The 20,009-nt window shown below is 34.8% G+C and overlaps 1 protein-coding gene across 1 annotated transcript in view; it reads left to right on the top strand.

Moving 5' to 3' along the window:
* LOC139703048 (zinc finger protein 420-like) overlaps window positions 1-20,009 on the top strand; it is a 62,758-nt gene that overhangs the window by 11,948 nt on the left and 30,801 nt on the right. Inside the window, exons 2-4 of the mRNA XM_071605968.1 lie at window positions 1,337-1,367; window positions 3,034-3,150; window positions 8,720-9,849. Of these exons, the coding sequence (XP_071462069.1) occupies window positions 1,337-1,367; window positions 3,034-3,150; window positions 8,720-9,849 (1,278 nt within the window). The remainder of the gene's footprint in view (window positions 1-1,336; window positions 1,368-3,033; window positions 3,151-8,719; window positions 9,850-20,009) is intronic.

Here is a 20,009-nt window from a genome sequence, read left to right as displayed (position 1 = left end):
TTCTGAGAAGTGTCTGTTCAGGTCCTTGGCCAATTTGTTGGTTGGATTATTGGGTTTTTTGGTGCTTAGCATTTTGAGTTCTTTATATACACTAGATTTTAGTTCTCTATCTGATGTGTGAGGGGTAAAAATCTACTCCCAGGATGTAGGCTCTCTGTTCACCTCAGATTTGTTTTCTGACAAGAAACTTTTTAGTTTGAATCCATCCCATTTGTTGATTCTTGGTTTTAATTCTTGTGCTATAGGCATCTTATTAAGGAAGTTGGGGCGGCCTAGCCTCATGTGATGAAGATTATGGCCTACTTTTTCATCTATTAGATGCAGATTCTCTGGTTTAAATCCTAGGTCCTTGATCCACTTTGAGTTGAGTTTTGTGCATGGTGAGAGATAGGGTTTTAATTTCATTTTTTTGAAAATGGATTTCCAGTTTTCACAGTACCATTTGTTGAAGAGGCTATCTTTTCTCCAATGCATGTTCTTGGCACCTTTGTCTAATATAAGATAATTGTAATTTTGGGGAGTTAGTCTATGTGTCCTCTATTATGTACCATTGGTCTACCAGCCTGTTTTAGTGCCGATACCATGCTGTTTTTGTTACTATTGCTCTGTAGTATAGTTTAAGGTCTGGTATAGTGATACCACCTGCTTTGCTCTTCCTGCTTATAATTGCTTTAGCTATTCTGGGATTCTTATTTTTCCAGATGAATTTCATGATTGCTTTTTCTATTTCTATGAGAAATGTCCTTGGGATTTTGATCAGAATTGCATTAAATCAGTATAGTGCTTTTGGTTGTATGGTCGTTTTGATAATATTAATTCTGCCTATGCAAGAGTAAGGTAGATCTTTCCATCTTCTAAGGTCTTCTTCGATTTCTTTCTTTAGGGTTCTGTAGGTTTCCTTGTATAGATCTTTCACCTCTTTCATTAAGTTGATTCCCAAGTATCTTATGTTTTCTTTTTTTGAAGTTACTGTAAATGGGGTAGTTTTTCTTATTTCCTTCTTGAGGCTTTGTCACTGATATACAGAAATGCCTTTTTTAATGTGTGTTAATTTTATATCCTACTGCTTTGCTGAATTCATTTTTTAGTACTAGAAGTTTTCTGGTGGTGCTTTTGGGGTATTCTAGGTATAGAATTGTATTGTCAGCAAATAGTGCTAATTTAGGTTATTTTCCTGTAGTTATTCCTTTAATTTCTTTCATCTGTCTAATTGTTCTGGCCAGTGTTTCAAGAAATATGTTGAATAGAAATGGTGAGAGAGAGCACCCCTGTCTTGTTCCAATTTTTAGAGGGAATGCCTTTAGTTTTTCTCCCTTTAGAATGATGTTGGCCTTAGGCTTAATGTAGAAAGCCAGTATGATGTTGAGGTATGTTCCTGTTATCTCAAGTTTTTCTAATTTTTTGAACATGAAAGGGTGCTGTATTTTGTCAAATTTTTTTTTCTGTGTCTCTTGAGATGATCATATGATTCTTATTTTTAAGTCTATTGATGTGATGAATTACCTTTATTGATTTCTCTATGTTGAACCAACCCTGTATCCCTGGACAAACCCCACTTGATCTTGGTGCACGACCTTTTTGATATGTTTTTGTATTTAATTTGCCAGAATTATATTCAGAATTTTTGCATCTATGTTCATTAGAGATATTGGCCTGAAGTTTTCTTTCTTTCATTTGTCCCTGCCTGGTTTTGGGAGCAGAGTGATATTGGCCTCATTGAATGAGTTTGGAAGTGCTGCTTCTTTCTGTATTTTCTGAAATAAATTGAAGAATATTGGTATTATTGAATTTCTTCTTTAAAGGTCTTGTTTAACTCGGCAGTGTATCCATCTGGGCCTGGGCTTTTATTGGTTGATAAGCTTCTGATGGCATCTTGTATTTCATCATTTAATATTGGTCTGTTTAAATTGTGTATATCTTCCTGATTCAATCTGGGCATATCATAAGACTTAAGAAATTTGTTGATGCCTTCAATGTCTTTTATTTTATTCGGGTATACATTTTCAAGATAATTTCTAAATATCCTCTCTATTTCTGTAGTGTCTGTTGGGATATTGCCTTTTTCATCATGTATGCTGGTAATTTGAAGTTTCTCTCTCCTTCTTTTCATTAGCATAGCTATGGGTCTGTCAGAGAACCAACTTTTTGTCAAGGTTTAATTGTCTTTTCTTGCAATTTCAGTTCTAATTTTAATTATTTCTTGCCTTCTACTGCTTTTGCTGTTGATTTGTTCTTCTAGGGCTTTGAGATGAAGTATGAGATCAATTATTGACTTTTTCTTCTTTTAAGGAATGAACTCCATGCAATGAAGTTTCCTCCTAATACTGCTTTCATAGTGTCCAAGAGATTTTGATATGTTGTGTCTATGTTCTTGTTTACCTCTAAGAATTTTTTAATCTCCTCCTTGAAGTCTTCTGTGACCCATTGTTCATTCTATTGTACCAAATTGACTCCCTCGTTGAACTGCTTATAGAACTTGGAATATTTCAAGTTTGTCTTTTCACGAGGTGGAAGTGTCACTTTACATGTGTCCAAACATTAATATTTTATGAATATTTTACACATTGGGAATGTGTCATGGATGATACTTGAAACTAATTGTATTGGGGATCTCAATCTATCTCATGGATAGAAAGCAGAGAGAATAGGAACCAGACTGTTTTCAAAAGCTTTTTTACCAGTCTTTTTGTCTCCCTTGTGCACAATCACCTTATGAGAATATCTTTGACAAGTCTGATTTGCATCTGGAATGTCCGCCAAATTTCACATTCACTGATGGCAGAAAAGTTAGGAGTTGGGCTTTTATTCAGTGCTTGGGTTATGGTATACATCCTTCACTTCACTCTGATATGGAGTATATATACTGTTTTTGGACGTATGTATTTTCCTCTGAATTAGATAATGGAAAGTATCTTATTACATAATTAAAGTCACTCTGCTACATGACAGTCAGTTCTACAAACTCTTAATTCAAATTAAAAACTGAATAATCGTTTGGTCCATGTTCTTTTGATCTAACAATTTTTATTTCAGGAGCCATTGACATTCGGGGATGTGGCTATTGATTTCTCTGAGGAGGAATGGGAATGCCTAGATCCTGATCAGCAGAATTTATATAGAGAAGTGATGTTGGAGAACTACAGCAACCTAGTCTTTGTGGGTGAGCATAACTTTCCTTCAAAATTCCTAATTATCATTATTTAGTTTTCTTCCCTTGAAGTATATCATTTGGGAACTTCTCCACAAGAATGTGTTGCAGATTTATGCTTTCAATAAAAAAGACGGGGTAGTACTTGGGGCTGACAAGAAAATGTTAATTTTCATCCTTAATGTTTTCCTTTGGTGGCATGATATATATCTTTCACTTGACATATGGTTGACTTAGAGGAATGCAGTGATGTCAAATCCTGTGGCCCACATATAGCAGAGGACATAGTTGAGGTAGAGGAGGAAGCCTAAATTCAAAAAGGTTCATTGAGACATTATCCAGCAGAAAATATTTTTGAGAAGCTTTGTTACCATAGAAAAACCTGTTCTGTGTTTTGTGCTTTAAAATTGTGTAGTATCCTGCTTTTCCTCCATACATTCAAATTAACAACAAAACACTCCCCTTGCCTTGTGAGTGTCAATATTATCTGACAGCTCTTCCGTCATTTAAAAAATATTTTTAGTTGTTAATGAATTTCCTATTTATCCATATATGGTGCTGAGAATTGAACCCAGGGCCTCACACATGCTAGACAAGCTCTGTAACACTACAACTCCAGCCCTTCTTCCATTATTTGCAGGAAAGTTTTGCACATTTCTGGAGACCTCTAGGTCCACCCATTGTAATACATTACTATCATAAGTCAGTTTATCTAATCTTATTTGTACATTTTTTTCACTAAAATTTCCTTATCAGTGTTCTTTCTGATATGTGTAATGGATTTTCTGTGAAATTATCTGCCATGGAATGAATGTCAAGTTGGACAAAGACTGCTGTTTTGAGAGATGGTGTAAGTTTTATTTGAGTTAGAGGATTTGTAAAATAATACATCTGTGGATATTTACAATTTGATTGTTTTTTTCTTTTTTTTTATTGTGTACAGTAGGTTCCATGTTATAGACTGGGTTTCCTCATATCAGTTAATTGCTTCACAAACTAAGAAATGTACGATTCTTGTTTGTATTGCTGAAAATATTATATGTGCTTTTGCTTGTATAAATAGTAAGCCTCTTTTGTCCATGACTTTTGTATTTTATCTTGATTGGCTTTTCATTCTGACCATGTACGTAGAAATTGAAGTTTTCTATGTGTAATTGTAATGGAGATTGATGGCAGTGATACTCTCATGCTGAACTACACCCCAAGCTCCTTTTCACTCATATTTGGAGAGAGGTTCTCACTAAGTTATTGAGGATGTCTTGAATTTTCAATTCGCCTGCCTCAGACTTCCTAGTAGCTGAGACTACATGCATGCTCATCATTTTTATATTGATGAGCTTGTTCTTATTTAAAGGATAAAGGCCACATTGTTTTAAATGTAGCTTTGAGAAATGTTGCAATTCTCTTTATCTTTTAATTTTCATTGTAATCAAAACCACAAATTAAAACTTACTGTCTCCAAAATTTTAAATATACAGTTCAGTAACATTAATTCAAATTGTTATGCAATATATCTCTACAAAGTTTACATCTCAAAAAAAAAAAAAAAACCCCACAATGCCTAGGAAGCAAGGGCTCATTTCTGTCTCCTCATCACAAAACCATTCTCTTTTGTTCAGAAAGCTTCTTTTTTAGTTTAGAGATGTCATGTTAGTAGAATTCTGCAGTATTCTTTCTGTGACATTTCAGTTAACCTAGTGTGCATACATTTTGTAAAATATATAATTAGAATAAATTCTTTGACTTCAAAGTTCTATAGTTTCTATATTCCAATATGGCTCATCATTCTTTTCAAGGGATATTTGGTTTGCGTCCCCCATGATGGCTCTGTTGAATAACAATGTAACAACACTGGTGTGCAATATTTTTAATTTGCTATTGATGTGAGGGCTTATTGCCACACTCACTAAGAACTCCGTCTACCAGACTCCATGTTTGCATTTACAATTGAATGCTGTAACTTTTAGTATATTTTTTAGCAGGGAAATAGTCTTATTTGTATTTTTGGGAATATTCATACAATTTAAAGGATGGATTTCTCTGCAAAATATTTTTTTAACAATGGGAGGTTGATGAATATTACATGGAGCCTCTAGTTTACTTTAAGTAGTATAAACATCTTTAAATTTAATCTTTCAATTTTGAACAACAGCATGCCCAAGAGTGTTCAATCAACTGACACATATTTAGGGATTTTTGAAAATCCCTACCACTTTTGACTTCAAATATTTATTCCATGCTGGTTACAATATAACTATCACTTAAATATTTATTAACCTTTATTTTAATATATGAAATTGCTCTGACCAGCATAATATCCCACTTGTGATTAAGAACAGGGATTCTATAAGTCTATAGTAGTTTCAAAATATTTTCAAAGTCTTATGCTTTGCAATTACCATTTTGCTTCACTGTATTTCCCTTTTCAGTAAGTGGGGATTTATGTCTCTTAGTATGACAGTGATTCTTTGTTTTCATTCAACCCTCTCAGTGTTTTCTTTGTGTGTTTGGGAAGTATGAAGTACATAGCGAATGTATTTACTCTTAATTCAGAACCTAGGGAAAGGGTCCTTTTCTCTCTTTTGCCTCTTTTCAAAGTTTTTTAAATTTAAAATGTCTTCTATGTCCTATAACTGTCTTAAACTATGTTTTGTGTACTATAATTTAGACAGCCCAGGTTTTGTTCCATCACTTTTGTATGTGTCATTCTTATATCCTTTTGCTTTTAGTATGTGTGTGTTCTTAGATTTAGAGTATCCTGTAGACTACCTATAGTTGCAATATTTAGAGTTAATTCAGATATCCAAGTTTTGTTTTGATCAGAATTTTGTAATCTTGCATTTGCCAACAAAAAACTCTAAAAATGAAGAATCTCCTACTCATACTTTGTTTGAGTATCTACTTGACTTCACTTTATTAAAAAACTGAATATATTTATGTGTCCTTTTAAAATTATATTATTGTTACAGGTATATATGCCTATTAACAGTATTGCTGTTATGCTTTTTTCTTTCAAATTTTATTGCAAAATTACATGTTTGGAGACCCATCATTACAATAAAATAGAATTGTTTTTGCCAAGAATTGTTTAAAATTTCATATGACTTATGATGTTGTGCACTTACATTTTATTATGAAGGATTACCTTTAGTACTTTTGGAGAACAGATCCAGTGTTGATGAATAGTGTGTGTATTTTTATATGTTTAAAGTCTTCATTTTCCTTCTTTTTTGAATTCTAGTAGCTGTGAATATAATGTCTTGGTTGATAATTTTATTCTTTCATCCCTTGAATATAGATAGACTCGAATTCCTTCCTGTGTTGTGAAGATTTGACTAAGGATTTCACAATTATATAGTTACACATTTCTAGGTGACCCATCTTTTTCTCTTGGATGCTCTCAGTATTCTGAGTTTTAAAATTTGGATTAAAACCTACTTTGAGTCTTTACAACTTGGAGAAAACTGAGCTGCTTGGATGTTTCATTTTTCCTATTTTCTGAGATGTGTTTATTAGTACTGGAAAGAGAATTTAGGAGCGATTTAGCACTTTGCATTTTTTACTTTGTCTGGTCTTCATATTTTGATCCTCTAGCTCAACCTCCTATGTTGCTATGTACAACCACCACTGACTCTTTCAGACATTTTCTAAAGAAAGTCTTTAAACATACATTTTCTGCTTATTACTATTAACAATTCTTGACTAATTTGTATTCTGTTTTTTGTGTGTTGGTTTAGTTCAGTAAACTTCTTTTAAATGATAATTGACTATTCCCTTTGAATAATTCATAACTTTGCTTACAGTTGATTTAGCCATGTTTTTTTCTGTTGGTAAGCAGGAACCCCTTTTTGAACAGTCCCAAATATTCACGTTTCATATTTTTATTTTTTAATGAAACAGAAGAAAGTTGGTAGATTTTGAAAATATATTCTGAAGGAGGAAAATCTTTGTGTAACACAATGTATTTTTCTCTACTATATTACTCTCCATAGTAATGTACTCATCTTGGATACTGTGAACACAAAGATGATTAGGAAAATTTTCAAAGTAATTTTCTGTGTGTATTTTTATTTGATTTATATATTTCTACAGTAATGATGGACTTGGATTTAATAATCCACTCCCCTGCTGATGTTATTTTTTGCTGTAATTTCTTAGGCTTGCAAAATATACTCATCCCAGTAAAGTAAGTAAACATGTTTGTTATTTTTATTTATTACAGCCATGACTTCTCATCATCCTGGAGAAATTTTACCAGAGCAGGGAATAAAAGAGAGAGAGGGAATATATGGAAAGTGTGACTTTGACTATTTACAACCAAGAAAACAATGGGAAAATATAGGTGAGAGTAAAATTCAAAAATTGGATTATAATAGACAAAATCAATCAGTAGTCCCTATTTATGATAAAAATTTTATGGTCAAAAGACACCAGAGACAATTAATATCTGAAACAATAATTCAATGTATTACAATTACTTTGAGGAGTTTTATATGTCTTTAAGAATAAATCCACAGCCATTTTTGAACTGAAAGGCAATGTGGAAAATTTGAAATCTAGTCCATGCATCAGTTTTTAACTTGGCCAATTATAAAAGTAGCACTGAGTTAAAATTCCAGTCAAACATTTGCACAGAAAAGATATTTCTAAAAGTGATCCTATTGGGAGTTTCTTTATAAAATGTCCATTTTTCTGAAACAAAAGATTAATTTCTCCTTGTGCCCAAATGGACAATATTAAGAATTGTAGAAAAGTTTCTACTTCCCCACTATTGCCTAATGACCATTCTGATACAGATTTCTGGAGAGTGCACTATATAGATAATGCTATAAGTAACACAATAAGCCATGTCTCTGCCCTGAGTAATGACCAGTATATTTACATTGGTGAAAAAAATTATGACTATAGAGAAATCCTAGTCCTTTTCTAAAGGAAATTTACCAAGATGAAAAATGTAGGAAAGTCTTGCTTCAGTGATCAAAAACTAGTATTCATTAAAATATTCATAGCCAAGACAAAACCTGCAAGTGTAAGATATGTGAAAGGGCTCTTAACCACCGTGCAGGGCTTGCTTAATACAAGAAAATTTATAGAGAAAGAGAGCCCTATAAGTATAGAAGATATTGAGCAAGCAAATGCTTTGATATATTTTTTAAACACAGCAGATACTATGACAGTGATAAATTCTACAAATTTAAAGAATGTGGAAAAACTTTTAGTGAAAACTTACAACTTGTTAAGTATCAGAGGATTTATACTGAAGGAAAGACCTGTAAATGTAAAAAGTGTGGGAAAGCCTTAATAAATTTTTCAACTCTTACTCAACACCAAAAAATTTATTCTACAGAGAAGACCTACCAATGTGAAGAATGCAATGCACTCAAGAACTTTACTCAACATCACAGTGTTCATACAGGATATATGCCATGCAAATGCAAAGAATGTGACAAAACTTCTAATAAAAGCTCAAATCTTATTTGTCACCAGTGGACATACCCTGGAATGATGCCCTACATATGTAAACAGTTTTGCAAAGGTTTCAGTCAAAAACCAAGCCTTAAAAATTACCAGAGAATTCATACTGGAAAGAAGCCCTTCAAATGTAAAGTATGTGGCAAAAGTTTTAATAGAAATTCACATCTTGATTGCCACAATAGGATTCATACTGGAGAGAAGCCCTACAAATGTAAAGTGTGTGGCAAGAGTTTTAATAGAAACTCAAATCTTGATTGCCACAACAGGATTCATATGGGAGAGAAGCCCTACAAATGTAAAGTGTGTGGCAAGAGTTTCAGTCAAAAATCATCACTTATTCAGCACCAGCGAATCCACACTGGAGAGAAGCCCTACAAATGTAAAGTGTGTGGCAAGAGTTTTAACCACACATCATCACTTACTCAGCACCAGCGAATTCACACTGGAGAGAAGCCCTACAGCTGTGAAGAATGTGGCAAAGCTTTTAATAGCATCTCACAGTGTAATTGGCACAATAGTATTCATACTGGAGAGAAGCCCTACAAATGTAAAGAGTGTGGCAAAAGTTTTAACACAAACTCACATCTCTATTACCACAACAGGATTCATACTGGAGAGAAGCCCTACAAATGTACAGTGTGTGGCAAGAGTTTCAGTCAAAAATCATCAGTTACTCAGCACCAGCGAATCCACACTGGAGAGAAGCCCTACAAATGTACAGTGTGTGGCAAGAGTTTCAGTCAAAAATCATCACTTACTCAGCACCAGCGAATCCACACTGGAGAGAAGCCCTACAAATGTAAAGAATGTGGCAAAAGTTTTAATCAAAAAGTAATACTTACTCAGCACCTGAGAATCCACACTGGAGAAAAGCCCTACAAGTGTACGTGTGGCAAAAGTTTCAGTCAAAAATCATCACTTACTCATCACCAGCGAATCCACACTGGAGAGAAGCCCTACAAGTGTAAAGAGTGTGGCAAAGCTTTTAATAGCATCTCACAGCTTAATTGTCACAAAAGGATTCATACTGGAGAGAAGCCCTACAAATGTAAAATGTGTGGCAAGAGTTTTAATCACATATCATCACTTACTCAGCACCAGCGAATTCACACTGGAGAGAAGCCCTACAAATGTAGAGAATGTGGCAAAGCTTTTAATCAACAATCATCACTTACTCGACACCAGAGAACCCATACTAGAGAGAAGTCCTATAAATGTGAAGAATGGCAAAGCTTTTAATATTGAAGATCACATCTTACTAAACATTATAGATTTTATACTGGAGAGAAGTTTTACAATGAAAACATTGCATCAGTGTCTTTAAGGATGAATCAACCCTATTTCACAGTAGTTCAACACTATTTCACACCAGAGATATGATAGTACAGAAATCATATAAATGTAAAATAGGTGACAGAGTCTCCAATAGTTGTTCACACCCTACTCAGCACCTCAGAATTCATATGAGTGAGAGGACATGCGGACAAATTTTTGCAAAGCTTTTGGCCATTGATCAAACATTTTTAAAACACTGGAGGATTTATAGCATATAGAAACCCAAAGAATGTGTCCAAGACTGTATTCAAATTTCTGACATTTTTAAATTTCTGACCTCATATCTGTAGCAAATGTGGAGTAGCATTTGTCCAAAGTGTGTACCTTAGATAACAGCAAAATATTTACAAAAACACCTTGACAAATATAAAGATTGTAGTAAGTTTCTTATCTATCGCCCATCCCTTGAAGTATTTGGGACCTAGGAGGGAAAAAAACATTTAAATGTAGAAAATGGGTAATTGCTTTTGACATTTGCTGAAATTTTTCTTAACATCTTTAGCTGATATTGTAGAAATAAGGAAATACAAGTATAGAATTGTGCATCCCTAAAAGGATATAATTTTAGTATAAATCAACAATTACTAAAGAGTCTCATTTTTTACAACTGGAGAAATAATAATACTCAGAGTTGATTATTTCAGAAGTCTCTTAAGATTTATATGAAATTTAAAATTTAATTTTTTAAGAGCCTCTTAAACTTAGGGACACTTAATCAGTAAACCACATCCTCAGATTTTTTTTCTTTCTTATTTAGAGATAGGTTTTGCTAAGTTGTATAGGGCCTCACTAAGTTATGGAGCCTGACTTTGAACTTGCAAAGCTTCTCACATCCCTAGGGTCACAGCATGGTCCACCATGCCCGTTTTACAGAGCATTTTTACTTATATTTCATTACAGATGAAATTTGTTACTAAATAAAGTGTGAATTTCTTAATGTAAACCTTGTCATGCATTTAATGATGTTATTAGGTCACATATCTCCCACTATTCACTTTGCTAATGGATCGATGCAATAGTAACACATTCTATTGGGTAAATAATGCTATAACGTCTCATTAATTATTTCATATGTTTAATCAAGTATTATTTGGAGAATATTATTTATGTAAATTATATACTCTCTTGTTTGTAATTATGGGAAAATTAAGAGAGTTATAGGAAGGACCTAGGGATACTAAAATAATGCCCAGATATCCCTAGTTTGAATCATGAGTTTAACATTTCACCTTACAGAGTAGCAGTACACCCTAAGGGATCTACAACTCTGGAGAGTTATACAAGCTCCCAATCAGGGAGAGGAGAAGGACCCAAGAGACTAGGAGCCAACGTGCGTATTCAGGCAATAAAGGAGTGTTGCTGAAGGGGGAAATAGTCTTAATGTTTCCTGGGGAATCCACATGGTCCAAAGGCCCATCCTGACTCTTTGACTGAAAAAACCATGCAGTTCCTCATGATTTCTATGACGTTCATCACTGAGGTGACTATACTCGCCTCTAGTGTAGGAAAAAACATCACAATTTGGGACCACTTCTTTAGTTTTGCATACCCAGTAAAAATGTGTAACTAGAAACATGTAAAATGATGACTGTAAAAAGAAAAAGACATACTCTAGGAGCATTTATGCACCCACATTTTTTATTTCATTATATATTTTGATTATGTAGACCCTTTGGTTCTACTTAATAATTTACAATATAATGTTTGTTATACTTCTTGGATTATACGATAGATAGCATGTGTCATGGTCTCCCAGAACCCTCTGCAACCCAGTACTTATAAGATACTATGAACTAACCATGTCCCTCCTCAGATCTTATAGCTCCAAGAGCCCATGACACCACAGAGAGAGAAACACAATTTTGATTGAAATAAACCTCTAGACTCTCATCTACAAGTCCTGTTCAAAAAGTAAAAACACAATATTCTCTTCATATGTGAGCCTTTTGGGTCAACAAAACACCACCCACCAACATTTCATTTAACTTTATTTGGGAAAATAAGTATTGAAATATAATAAGTTCTAGGAGAATAATATTCACACCATTGTTTATTCCAAAGGGTAAATATCTAGGTTTCATGCTTATCTGCACGTTATTTTATGCAGAAAACTGGCTTCATTTTACATATGAGAGTTTAAACTATTTATAAGGCCAGGAGGGAAAATTCAGTTCTATAGGTCTAAGGAAAATACTAAAGATCTTCCCTTTTCTTGATTGAATGATGTCTGCAATCCTTGATGAAACAGCTAAAGAATGCTGATTTCTCAATGCATCTGGCTTGGTGGCTCACTCATTGGAACCCCAATTTATTTAGTCATCTCAAGGCTATCACTCCCTCCTCTAGGGTCTGACCTGTTCTTGGGAGGACTTGGTGTTCTTCAGGGGATCACCAGGTCATGCAAGATGTTAGAATGAAGTTTTCTTTGTTCTAACTTGTATTTATTCGGCCTCACTTTCAATACAAGTTAGAACAAGACTTCAGACTCTCAACTGTGGAGAGGATGCTCTGCCCAGCACTTCCCAGTCAGAACCCTGAAAAGCTCTTTGGGACTCCCCAGTACATAGTTTCAGTGTTGGGGTTTTCCTAGACTGGCAATACAGTTGCCTGTGTCTTTCGCTTTTGCTTTCTCTCTTGCTTTCATAGCATTACTCAAGGAAACACTGTCTGGTGTGAAGAGAGTGTCTTCCTTATCTATTGGATCTGACCTGCCAAGTTGAGCAGCTGCCCACATACTGAATGTCACAAACACATGTATGTGTTATCTAATCAGTAAGTAGTGTATCTTTCAACTGCATGATTTTTTATTGCATGGGGGAGGAAATTGAGAATGCTTTCTTTGAGTGCCCACAGCACTATTCATAGTATTCATAACACTGCTATGTAATGTTTCCTCTCTGCTCAACTTGTAAGTATTGTTCTTGTGCTGCTTTGTAAAACAAATAGAAAAGAGTTGTAAACCAAAATTTTGTGATTATAGCTAGTTGCGCAGACTGCCTTGGGCAACTCTATTTACCATTGTTGTTTTGTATGGGCTCAAGGTACTCTTTTATACTCTTATTTAACCTTAATTACATTACCATTCATTGAAGAGTTTTTAACTCACAAACCTTCTCGGTATACAAATTTTCCCTTGTCATTTTTAAAATTTCTTACTCTTTTTAGGTATACATGATAGTAGAGCAAATTTTGACATATTATACATGCAGTAAAACTCATTTTAGTTAGCATTCCATTCTTGAGGTGTACATGGTGTGGACCTTCCCTGGTGGTGTATTTATATATTAACATTGAAAAGTTGTGTCTGATTCATTCTACTGTCATTTGTATTCGTATTTCCCTTTTCTTCCCTTCAATCCAACTTTGTCTAATCCACTGAATTTCTATTCTCCCCCCCCTCCCTTGTTGAGTGCTTTAGCATCTATATATATTATGTATTATATGTAATGTCTGTTTCATTCTACTACCATTCCTATCCCCATATTCCCTACCCTCCCTGCACTCCTCTCTACTTAATCTAAATAACTATTCTTCCCCAAACCCATTGTGAATTAGCATACACTTATCGGAGAGAACATTTGGCCTTTGTGTTTGTGTGTGTGTGAGTGTGTGTGTGTGGGGGCTTATTTCACTTAGCATGATATTCTCCAACTCTATCCTTTTACCACCAAATGGCATAGTTTCATTCATTTTTAAAGCTAAGTAATATTCCATTGGTGGGGGAAATTATATATATCACATTTTATTTATCCATTCATCTGTTGAAGGAAACATAGGTTGGTTCTATGGTTTATCTATTGTGAATTGTGCTGCTATAAACATTGGTGAGGCTGTGTCCCTGTAGTATGCTGTTTTTAATTCCTTTAGGTATAGTCCGAAGAGAGGGATAGCTGGGTCAAATGATGTTTCCATTCTGGTTTTTCAAGGTGTCTCCATACTGCTTTCTATGGTGGTTGCACAAATTTGGAGTCAATCTCATGAGCAATGTGTGAGTGTTCCTTTTCCCCCACAACCTCACCAACATTTATTGTTGCCTGTATTATTAATGATTGCCATTCTGACTGAAGTGAGATCAAATCTTAAAGTAATTTTGATTTACATTTTCCTAATTGCTAGATAGGTGGAATATTTTTTCATATATTTGTTAATGGATTATATTTCTTCTGTGAAGTTGTCTGTTCAGTTACTGTGTCCATTTGTTAATTGGTTTTTGTTGTTGTTGTTTGTGTTAACTTTGAGTTCTTTATATACCCTAGACATTAGTGCTTTTTCTGAATTATGTGTGGTAAAGATTTGTATAAAATCTGTAGGTTCTTTCTTCACATTATTGTTTCTTTTGCTGAGAAGCAGCTTTTTAGTTTGAATCTATCCCCTTTATTTATTCTTGATTTTTAATTTTTGTGCTGTAGGGGTCTTGTTATGGAAGTCAGATTGTGGACCAACATTCACCTCAGATTTTTAAATGGTATCCTAAGTTCACGAAAGTTTCAGTTTTATTGTTTCTCCTACTATCTTGCCTTATAGATCTACATGTTCTAAAGAGTCATGAAATGATCTAGCTTCACATACATGATTTTCTGATGACTATTATTTTTCAATATGTAGCTGCAGATTATTTAAAGCCTGAAATAGTAGATATATATTTTAACTAAAGCACATACATGTCTTGTGTAGGAAATATTCCATCAATAGATCAACATCAAATCTATAATATATATAAATATATATAAAAGCCTGGATTCAAATGCATGCACATCCAACCCAGAACTTGACCCATAACACTTATTCTATACTAGTTCTACACTTTAGAACCTCCATGAAAGCTGTTATAAATCCAAACCTGCGACTCACTCCCCAGACATTCTTCTTTTTTGGGGGGGGGTATGATGACGAAGATTGAACTCAGGGGCACTCAACCCCTGAGCCACATCCTTATCCCTATTTTATGTAGAGACAGGATCTCACTGATCTGCTTAGTAAATTTTTTTCACTGAGGCTGGCTCTGAACTCATGACCCTCCTTCCTCAGCCTTCCAAGCTGCTGAGATTACAGGCAAATACCACCATGCCCAGCTCCCCAGAGAGCCTTCGTTACCTGGTTGGAACCCACTTGTTCAGTATGTTTTGGCCGAATCCTCACAATTAGAGATGAAATTATTTTCCTCTTTATTAAAAATCAGGGCTACAAAGAGATTGGACTCAACAGCACCTAATTACACAGCAAGTCCACATTACAACTAGTGTGTGTGTTTGCAATTCTCCACCTCTCCAAAGAGCTCTTCTTGGCTCCACAAAGTTGGGAGTACTTGCCAACCCTCTGCCATGGCTCATTCCAGAAGCCTCCCAGGAGTTGAGTGTATATGAGGGACAGTATTCCAGGTGGCACGTTGGTGATTAATGGGCTATGCCAGGGAGTAAGGCGGAGCCTAATTCACCAAAGGCACAAAACTTTCATGTGGCTGGTCCAGGATGGGGGCTGCATGAGGGGATACTTTTCCTCTGCCCTTGATGTGTCTTTCCTAACTGTTCATATGCTGAAATACTTGTTCAACGACTTGCACTCTTTTCCTGTTTTATGTTTCCCTCTCATGTGGCTTTGGAGGACTCATGCTTTGGCAATTGTTGTGACTTTCTTCTTCAGTTTTCCAACCTCCCTCATTCCATCCATGTGGAATTTCTGTCTGTGGATATTAGTTTTCATTTTATATATTTCCGTTTAGTCCAACTTTTCAGTTACCTCTAGAAAAAACAAATGTTTCATTCATTATCATGCTTGAATTAACCCTTCACATGTTGATAACGGCAGTGTTCAGGAACTATCTTTTGATTTCTACAACTGGAACATAAGTGGGTCTGCTTGAAATAACTGTCCTTTCTTTTGACTCCAGATAATGGGGATCCTTTTTAATATAGCACTTTAATGCTTTTATGTATATTTATATACAGCACCCAGGAGACTGAGCCTGCTTTTTACATGGTTTTCTCTCAGAGAAGGTGGAGTTGATCCTGTAGGTTCGTTAGAGTGGACTCCAGCTCGGACTCTGCCTCAGCTCTGACTAGATTCCATCTCCCTGTGATTTCTACAACATGTGACCTATAGCTCTTCCTCTTCTTTTCCTAATTTTCATATTTCACTTAGATCTTGAGCCACAGGACTGTCACTTTGGAAGGGATTACATACCAAACCATCACTAACCGCAAGAAGGGGTGCTCCATGTGCAAACTAGAAAAGAGGGGCCCATTACACACTTCAGGGCTTCAGGGAAATTATGGGGGTGCCAGGAGTCCCTCACATCAAAGTACAGGCATTATAAGTTGTGGAACAGGTTTGGACTAATTTGATTTTAGGACCAGAATTAGAGTAATTTAAGTTTCCTTATCAACATGAGAAAGTGATCTCAATCAAGATCCTTTTCCAGATGTGTCAAGGAAACTTTACCAGTTTGAAGCCCAGATCTCTTGGATTGCTGTTATCCATCAGAGAAGACAATAAAATTAAGAGAGATGACATGTCCCACTGGGGAAGCCACAGTTCTGTGTTCTCCAGTGGGAACTTCTTGCCTTTCTACAGACATTAAAATTACAAATCTGCAGAGACAGAACTTAAACACATCCTTTCCATAAAACCTACAAGTGTTTGTGCTCTTCTCAGGTTATTCAGGTGACAAAGTACCTCTGTGTCTTCAGATGCAGAGTTAGTGTGGATTCTAAAAAGGGCATTGGAGGAGGAAATTCAGTCTACTAGTGAAGTTTCCCAGTAGCTTCTTTGATTCTCAAAGAAGCAAACATCTTTAGAAGACAATATCCTCATTGCACCATACAGAACATGGTCCTCTGGGCTCACTAGGACTTTTGGAGGACCAGAGGACCATGTTCTGTATGGTGCAATGAGGATATTGTCTTCTAAAGATGTTTGCTTCTTTGAGATCCTGCTAAACTGAGTCAATTTTTCTTACAGGGAATGTCAGTTTTACTTCTTCATTTCTCAATTTAATAACTTCATGGGACATAACTTGATTATTTAAAACTTGGTTTTAAATTTCACATGTCTTTTTGTTGTTGAGACAAGGCAATTTTAAAACCCTCCTTCTTTCCTTTGTATCCCAGATTGAACCCAGGGCATTTAGTCATTAAACTATCTCACCAGCCATTTTTTTATATTGGGAGAAAATCTTGCTAAGTTACTGAGCTTTGGCCTTGTAATCCTCTGACTCCTGAGCCGATGGGATTGCAGGCATTCAGCTACACCTAAAAGCATTTTAAGTTATTTTTTTACATGCTAATATAGATCAATTTAAGCTTATACTATAAAAATATTTATATAATATTTGACTTAAATAAAATAAATTCATAAGAATTGGCACATGCCATTTATATATAGATCTCACGAAAAAATAACTCAGGCCTAGTGATTAAATGTGAACCCTAAAATATTTGGGGGGTACCAGGAATTAAACTCATGGGCACTCAAACATTGAGGGACATCCCCACTCCTATTTTGTATTTTATCTAGAGACAGCATCTCACCAAGTTGCTCAGAGCCTTTCTGTTGCTGGATTTGAACTCACCATCCTCCTGTCTTAGCCTCCCAAGGCACTGGGATTATAGTTTACAATTTTTAAATTTATCTTCTTTTTTCCTGGATTTACCATGGGAGACTGTCTTTTTCTAGTGATTTTTCATATTTCACAAATCCTGTATGTTTGCACTCATATGTTGAAGCTGAAAAAGTTGATCACAAAGAACCACAAATGAGAAAAGCTTTTTATATCTGTTTTAAGAGACAGTTGGCAAGGAGTGCCAAAAAGCAGTTCAGAGGGAAAAGTAACTCTTAGGTTTTATAGCCCATAGTTTGAATTGTATAAGTAATTATTAGACTCTGGACATTCTAAGAAGACTTCACAGGTTTCAAACATCAAAATGATATTTTAGAAGGTAGAAATTGCACTGATTTGATCAGTATACATGTTCAATTAAAATGCTGGACTGTATATGTAGATACCAATTAAAAATTAAACAATAATTAACACTTCAAATCAAGTAACAAAAATAAAGATGGCTGGAAATACAAACCATGCCTCGATAATAGCCTTAAATGTTAATGGCTTAAACACACCAATCAAAAGACATAGGCTAGTAGCCTGGATTTTAAAAAATCCAACAATATTCTACCTCCAGGAGACTCGGGAAAAGACAGACTGAAGGTGAAAGATTGGGAAAAAACATACCATTCACATGAACCTTGAAAGCAAGCAGGGATCTCCATACTTATATTAAATAGACTTTAAGCCAAAGTTAATCAAAATAGATAAAGAAGAACATCTCATACTGCTCAAGGGAACCATATACCAACAAGACATAACAATCATAAATATATATGCCCCAAACAATGAGGCACCTATGTTCAAACAAACTCTTTTCAAGCTCAAGGGTCAAATTGACCACAACGTGATCTGGGGTGACTTTAACACACCTCTATCACCACTGGATAGATCTTCCCAACAAAAGTTGAATAAAGAAACTATAGAGCTCAATAACACAATTAATAACTTAACTCACATATCTAGAATACATATCAGAGCGGAGGAGGAAGCCTGGCCCCACCCCATGTGCTAATCTGGAGGAAGACTATCAACCCTTAAAACCCAAAATCAAACTTTTAATCATTGAATATTAACAGTTTTCCCATTTTGTCTCCATGATCTTTTTTGCATTTTACTTTCACCTTAATTTTTTACTTTGCAGTGAACAATTCTTTTGTTAATACTTTCATTTAGATTATTTTCCCTATATTTGTGAATGGATTGTGCCTCGATTTTAACACTGCTCATTGCTACTGTATATAATTTAAATGATTTAATGTTGACCATTTAACCCATGACATTATTGAACTAATTCTTATGTTTCATTAGTTCATGGATATTGCTTAGAAACATTATAGAAATAATAGTATCATCTGCATATGCTATTTGATTTTTGATGTATAAAATCCCATTTAATATTCTCAAACAATATTTAGAAGTTAGAAAAGCATACATTTTTTTCTTTTCCTAAAGATAAATTGATAAATACTTCAGTTCATACCATTAAGTATGAAAACAGTTCATAGCTGCCTTTAAGTGGATTGAAAAAGAATTTTCCTCTGGTCATAATTGGCCATAAGTTTTACAGTAATTTGGTAAGTGATTTGCCAAAAGCTTTGCTCTATCAAAATGATTTTTGGAAACTTCCCATATGACAATGTCCCTCTTGGTCATGAAGTCCAATCATTCTTTTTGTTGTTGTTCTCAGTTTGCTAGGGGTTTTGAATATCTGCATCAACATCTATAAAAAGACGGTCTGCAATTTCTATTCTTATGTTGTGTTAGCTGGTATTTCTGGCCTTACAGAAAGAATTAGTCAATTTTCTTCTTCTACATGTAGACGTGATCATGAATTATTGTTACTAATCCTTATTACATATTTCATAGAAATCACCCGTGAAGCCTCCTTTTTAAAAATATGATTACTGTTTGTTTTTTTGGTGGGTCAATTTTTAGAGCTGGGTTTTTGCCAGGTTGGCCTCAAATTTCTTGGCCTAAGTCCTCCTCCTGCTGTGGCCTTGAGGTAGTGAAGACTAGTGGCATGTGCTCCCATATCAGCATAACTGCAAGTATTTTTTGAGCAGTTGTAAAGTTAAATGTTGATTTGTAGGTCTATTTTACATTTCTTCACATCTGGGTCTACTAATGTATTTATTGATTTCTGAAATAATTTTCAAAGTTGATGATTATCTAGCAATTTATCTATATTTTGTTTTCCAGGCTCAAGATTTTCTTGGCAATTAAGATAGAATAATGAGGAAGCATAATATGGGAAAATGAGAACCTAGCATTTTGCTAATTGATCTCAAGATGCCCTGTGAAGGATGGAGAGTGTGCACCCATAATCCTGTGAGGCAAATCAAGCAGAAAAGCTAAATTATCATATTATGTAGCCTAATACATGATCTTGAGTAACTTTCATATGTCTTTACACACTTAAACAAGTGCAGAATCTAAGTATTTTACCAT

Source organism: Marmota flaviventris, chromosome 20, assembly GCF_047511675.1.
Source record: "Marmota flaviventris isolate mMarFla1 chromosome 20, mMarFla1.hap1, whole genome shotgun sequence".
NCBI lineage: Eukaryota > Metazoa > Chordata > Mammalia > Rodentia > Sciuridae > Marmota > Marmota flaviventris.
Note: the sequence above shows the minus strand (reverse complement) of the source record. Positions and strands in the feature narration are given on the sequence as shown.